The sequence below is a fragment of the Micropterus dolomieu genome, linkage group LG06 (assembly GCF_021292245.1).
Source record: "Micropterus dolomieu isolate WLL.071019.BEF.003 ecotype Adirondacks linkage group LG06, ASM2129224v1, whole genome shotgun sequence".
NCBI lineage: Eukaryota > Metazoa > Chordata > Actinopteri > Centrarchiformes > Centrarchidae > Micropterus > Micropterus dolomieu.
Window position 1 is genome coordinate 27895497 of NC_060155.1, and position 6440 is coordinate 27901936.

General features: G+C 38.9%; 1 protein-coding gene across 1 annotated transcript in view; it reads right to left on the reverse strand.

The window, feature by feature from the left end:
* agla (amylo-alpha-1, 6-glucosidase, 4-alpha-glucanotransferase a) overlaps positions 1-6440 on the reverse strand; it is a 57181-nt gene that overhangs the window by 28501 nt on the left and 22240 nt on the right. Inside the window, exons 8-12 of the mRNA XM_046051367.1 lie at positions 4715-4841; positions 3797-3899; positions 2753-2850; positions 1194-1333; positions 811-998 (exon numbers count right to left, since the gene is read on the reverse strand). Coding sequence (XP_045907323.1) covers positions 811-998; positions 1194-1333; positions 2753-2850; positions 3797-3899; positions 4715-4841 — 656 coding nt within the window. The remainder of the gene's footprint in view (positions 1-810; positions 999-1193; positions 1334-2752; positions 2851-3796; positions 3900-4714; positions 4842-6440) is intronic.

Genomic DNA, 6440 nt, shown 5'->3' on the forward strand with positions numbered 1-6440 from the left:
GTAATTTTAATGGCATAAAGTAGCCAAGAATTTTCCCGAGCATTAGATAGTAGCGTTGCAGGTGAATGTGCAGTTTTTCAGATAAATTCAAAACTGAAGTAATTTTACTTGGGCCCAAACACCTTTGAGATATATTACCCAACAACATTGTTACTATGGATGGCATCGCCCTGGCCCTCAGTACCACTGTAAGGAACCTGGGAGTTACTTTCGATCAGGAAATGTCCTTCAACCTGCATATTGTGCAAATTTCAAGAACTGCCAACTTTCATTTATGTAACATTGGTAAAGAAACATCCTGTCCCAAAACTGGTCCACGCTTTCATTATTTCCAGGCTTGACTATTGCAATTTTTTACTAGCAGGCAGCACAATTAAGCCTCTAAAGCCTCGCCAGCTGATATTTCTCCAGTTCTAGCCTCCCTTCACTGGCTCCCTGTGAAATATAGAACACATTTTACAAATTCTTCCACTTACTTACAAAGCCTTAAATGGCCAGGCACCATTGTACCTCAAAGAACTCCTGATACCTTACTGCCACAATAGAGCACTGCGCTCTCAAAATGCAAGGCTGTTTAATAAAGCTTTTAGTTACGACAGGAGCAAAGTTATTAAATCGTTTTATCATTTTATTTTGTTGATTTTATCCTGATTGTATTTTATCTTGTGTTTTATTACATGCATTCTGTATTTTATGGTTTATTTTATTTCAATGCATTTTGTATAATGTATTGAGACCACGTCTTTTGGTGATTTTGCACTTTAAATAAAACTTGACTTGACTTTATAACATGAAAATATATGACAGTACCTCAGCTACATGCAATGGTGTAGAGTGGCAGTTGTCCAGTCTGACTCCATGGAAATACTGGGCTGTGATTTCAGTGTATTTCTGCATGTGGGCCCACAGGTACGGGCAGTCCTCGGGCCCTTTGCCATAGCGGAGTTTGACACTGTCACCCCAGCATACCAGCTCCCGACGCAGGTACACGTTGGAGCCTACAGGAAGCACACACCAATCCTGATACAGTGAATTAGAGCAGACAGTACAACATAAAGTCTGAAAACTGAGGCGCTAAGATCCCTGTTAATGGACACACATCTTCTCAATGTGTTTTGTCCCAGATAAAAAAATAAACTTTTCATTGATTTTTGTGTCCTTTCTGTTTAGTTTAAATTTAATTAAACATTTACCTGGTTCTGCAAAGTTGCGCAGTGGATCATCACCCATCACCCAACCGTTGTGAGCCAGGAAGTGACACATCTTGTCCGGCTGGTCCAGCAGCTGCATCTCATGCTCCAGAGTCAAGTCCTGATATGGGTAGGTGAAATACCTGAGACAGACAGATAAAAACACACACAGCTGGGATCACCATGAACCTCCAGTCAGTGTTATCTGTACAGGATGTAGTTTTAATAAATAGCCGGCATTACTGTATATCATCCACTTAGAGAGTTAGGGTTAGAGTTATGCTGTCAGACTGTTTTTATTCATAAATGTAAATGGCCAGGTCAGTCTTATTTAGGGGTTTTAATGAAACTCAGGGTAAGAAAGACTATCTTTAACTTCATTCATTCACAACTTGCACTATCACACAATATCTCTCTCTCTCCCTGTTCCTCTAATCAGCCAACTATGGGCGTTCACTTTGCCCCAATCTTCATCAGCCAACATGTAGTCGCTGCCGAACTTTAATGCTGCGATGTCTCGTAAGATTAAAATATGATGAGATTCCTTGTCAGATTAAAAGTTGTCTCTCGTGACAACTCACACAAGTGACATTTTTCACACGCTGTGTCGCCGCACTTCCATTGTCTAACGCAATGAAAAAGCAAATGTAAATGATAACGTCGACTGGAGGAGTGAATCCCCTCCGCCCAGCTGCTGTGACACCGGCGTTCACAGTGATAGTAATCAAGTGAACCCGCTCTCACGCTGGGAGTCGCATTAACATAGCGGTTAGAGTTTTGCCAAAACTGAGGCCCACACTTGCTCTGTTTGGGACTGTGTTTTTTAGTTAGTTGGTGTCTCTACCACTTAAGGCTTCACCATCCCCTTTATATACCAAGGCACTCTATTCGCCAAATCTATTCAAATGATTGGTTCCCTCAGATTAAGTCTCTCCTGACTGAATTAATAAAAGGTACAAAGACTGCCATCTGTTTCAGAAAGATGGCTGATTTAGAAATTACATATTAGGTATTTCTTGTTGCTAAAACTTTCAAATGTTCACAAGTTATTGCCTCATACAGATCCAAAACTAAATTTGCCTCGATGACAGCGGGGACTAATGGTGGAACTGTCACTCAACACGTTCACATTCTCCAGAGAATAAAGCCTTTACATTTCTTCCGGGAACAGAAAGCCAAAACTCAATTTAACACACATCATATCTCGGTTAGATGCCAGGGAATTAGCTTCACAACGTCATGGTATATTCATTAAACAAGTGGTCTTTCCTCTCTCACCCTTAGGACAAACTTTCCATTTACTTAAATGTTGTTACTTCTATGTTTGAACTCAATGAAAGAAAGAAATCCTCGCTGTTCACTAGTACATATTACTCTGCAGAAACCCACATGGTCCAATGCAATGCAACTAGATTACAAGACGAATGGCAGTGATTTCCCTCAGGTAACCTCTCAAAGTTACAGTAAATCTGACCTAAAAGATATGTGAAAGAACCTCCATGCACTGTATCTATCCCATTCCTTTTCCTCTCTCCTTAAACACGTATCTTTAAATTCGTTACCTGGTAGCCAGAGGGTTTTTCCTGCTAACAGGACCAAGTTTGGGGCCGTGGTCTGCCAGACGCTCATACACTACATTTCCCACAATGCAGTTGGCAGCCTTGAGAAAGAAACAAGAGGAAGAACATAATGAACAGATGCATAGGATGCATTGTGTATTTTGGGAACGCTCAGTGTGTCTCCAGTTCCACACTTCACGCTAACACTATGCAGAATACAGTACGTGTACCATTTTTGAAGTGTTTAAGTGGCAGCAATCTAACAGCTGAGGAAAGGTGCGTCAGTACTACTTTTCTTACTATCTTCTTTAGCATAGGGTACACTGGACCATCCTTTATGAAAGGATGGCATGGTGGTGCAGTGGTTAGCACTATCGCCTCACAGCAAGAAGGTCGTTGCTTCAAACCCACGGTTGCCCCGGCCTTTCTGTGTGGAGTTTGCATGTTCTCCCTGTGTGGGGTCCGGCTTCCTCCCACCGTCCAAAGACATTGTCTTTAGTAAATTGTAAATTGTCCTTAGGTGTGTGCGTGAGTTGTTGTTCGTCTATGTGTGGCCTGGCAACCTGTCCAGCGTCCGCCTTTCGTTCGCCCGAAAGTCAGGAGGGACCTGCTTTGTTTTTTATTATTTTTAAATAGCCTATTTGATCCAGCATCCTCTGGTCTGAGAGGCTGCAGTGTTTTCTGTTCGGCTGCTTGTTGACTCGTCAGGTTAATTATTGTTCCAGTAAAGTGGATTAATTTCTAAAATGCGCCTCTGAACAGGTTTCCCATCATTTTTAAGGTTGGGGCGCGGTGGTTGAAAGGAGTGAGTAACGTGACTATTTACTTTTAATACCCAGTAATAATAATGAGTGATAAGTTAAAAGTAAGTCTTTACAATTTCTGAGTAATTTGCCCAACACTGCTGCTAGATGTGCCGTATAAACTTATGCGCCGCGAGGACAGAATGCTGCTTTCTGCCCCCTGGTCGCGCGCACAGGTCACCGACAGGAAGACGGAATCAGGGACGCACAAAAAAAGAGCAAAGACAATAGCCTTTAACCTTACCTGCTCCTGATGCTGGTGCACGATGTGGTGCTGTTCTTCATTCAGCTCGTTCAGTTTCTGTCGCAGCCAACCACAGCACTCCTCGATGTGCTGCGGGGACGAGCTGCAGAGAGAGACAGAAGTAAATACCATTCTGCAAAGTGCTGCATACATATACATACTGTACGTAAGAGTACACAGAAGAGGTATAGCAAGGGCCTGCCAGTTCAGGATTACTAATTGCAGGTGTTTGTGCTTTTGAACCTGTTCACACTTCAATCACTGGTGGGAAATTGCACTGCTACACAGGATTTGTGTGCTGCATATATTCTTGCTTTTCTAGTTTGTGGTAAACAATGGAATGGCAACCACAGTGACTGTATGTATTGTTATTTTATTTTATTCAAATTTCAACATTATTATATATATATTGACAACATATGTTCTATGTGTGTAGCATGAAGAGGACACAAGTTACATTTCATCGTGCAACCCGGCATCAACAAATTAACCTTTGAATCCCACGATAACATTATGTTTTGTGCTGATTCTGTTCAACCTGTATGTTTCTTTCTTTGCAATTCATGCCTTTAGTGTCACACTTCATGTGGTTTCCTGATGTTTTAGAGTTGGATGTGTCAGATATTGGAAAAATATGTTAATTGAGTTCAAAGCAAAACCTGAATTGAATGGACTTTCAAGTAGGAATGTGAATTTAACACATAGTAGGTTAACCAATACTGTTTGCAGTGAACTAAGGAAACGTTAGTATTATATAATGTTCTTGCCTTACCAAAATTAACCTCTCAGCATTTAAGAAAAAGAGACTTGACTGATTCAAATCAGCACACATAAATTCATGATTCAAGAACGACCACTAAAACTGTCATTTCATACACAAAAAGAAGAAGTTTGAACAATAGGTAGTTTGAGTCTGACCTGTGAGGTACAAATGTCTCCAGAGCAGAGTCCATGTCCACTGTGTTGCCATAACGTTGGTAATTTGGGTCCTGAATGATCTTCAGACCCTTCTTCCCAAAAGTCTTACTGATGTCAGACTTGGTGCCTTAAACAAAAACAAACAAAGGGTATTTCACATCTGTCAAACAGCATCTAAAATAAACGTCTGTCATCAAATGATCTGTCATCGAACACACTGAAACGTATTGCTGTTTATTTTGTTGATGTTGTGATTTCCTTTAACACAATGGTAACAAAACATAGAGAAAGGTATCAGTTCAATACAATACACTAGACACTCTTCATCAATAAACAGGTGATCGTGGCCGCATGTCAATTTATATTAGGGGTGTAACGATTCTCCAAACCCAGAGTTTGGGTCAGACCTTGTTTACTGTGGCTACTGTGTTAAGTTAATTTTATTTAAATTTTATTTTGATACAGGTTTAATGTATGCTTAATGTATGTATGTATCGTATGTTACTGGATACTTGAATTTCCCTCAGGATAAATAAAGGATCTATCTATCTATCTAAAAATACACCTCACTGTAAATATACTCTACTACCACAATACACTACTTTACAAGTAAAAGTCTTGCATTGAAAATGTTACTAAAGTTAAATTATGTAAGTATAATCACTCAATAATTACTCATGCATTCATGTAAAAGCAGGATTTTTACTGTAGTAGGTTGAACTATTTTGTATCAGACATTCATTATTGTTTAATCTGCTGATTATTTTCTCCATTAATCGATTGAAGACATTTTGAAAATAGTGAAAAACCTTGTCAAGACTGTCCAGAGCCCAAAGTGACACCATCACAATGCTTGTTTTGTCAGTCTAGACCTCAAAATTACTAAAAAATACATTAAAATAATTAAAAGGAAAAGCAGCAAATCTTTACGTTGGTGAACCACAAAACGTTTTTACATGAAAAATTACTTAAAACAATTAATCTGTCAACTGACTAATGTATCTGTACTCGTATGAACTGTACAGTTGTTTCATTTATAACAAAACATCATATTGTATATCTTCTTCATATGCTTTGTGTGTAAAAATCTTGCTTTGTAAAGTAACTGAAGCTGTTTGATAAATGTAGTGAAGTAAAAAGTAGAACGTGGCATGAAAAGAAAATACTCAAGTAAAGTACAAATACCTCTAACAACACTTGAGTAAATGTACTTAGTTACTGTCCACTAGGGGTGGGAAATCCCAGTCACCACAAAACAATATTATGACGATACTTATGTCACGATACGATATTATGACGATACTTATGTCACCATACGATATTATGACGATACTTATGTCACGATACGATATTATGACGATACTTATGTCACAATACGATATTATGACGATACTTATGTCACGATACGATATTATGACGATACTTATGTCACCATACGATATTATGACGATACTTATGTCACGATACGATATTATGACGATACTTATGTCACCATACGATATTATGACGATACTTATGTCACCATACGATATTATGACGATACTTATGTCACCATACGATATTATGACGATACTTATGTCACCATACGATATTATGACGATACTTATGTCACCATACGATATTATGACGATACTTATGTCACCATACGATATTATGACGATACTTATGTCACCATACGATATTATGACGATACTTATGTCACAATACGATATTATGACGATACTTA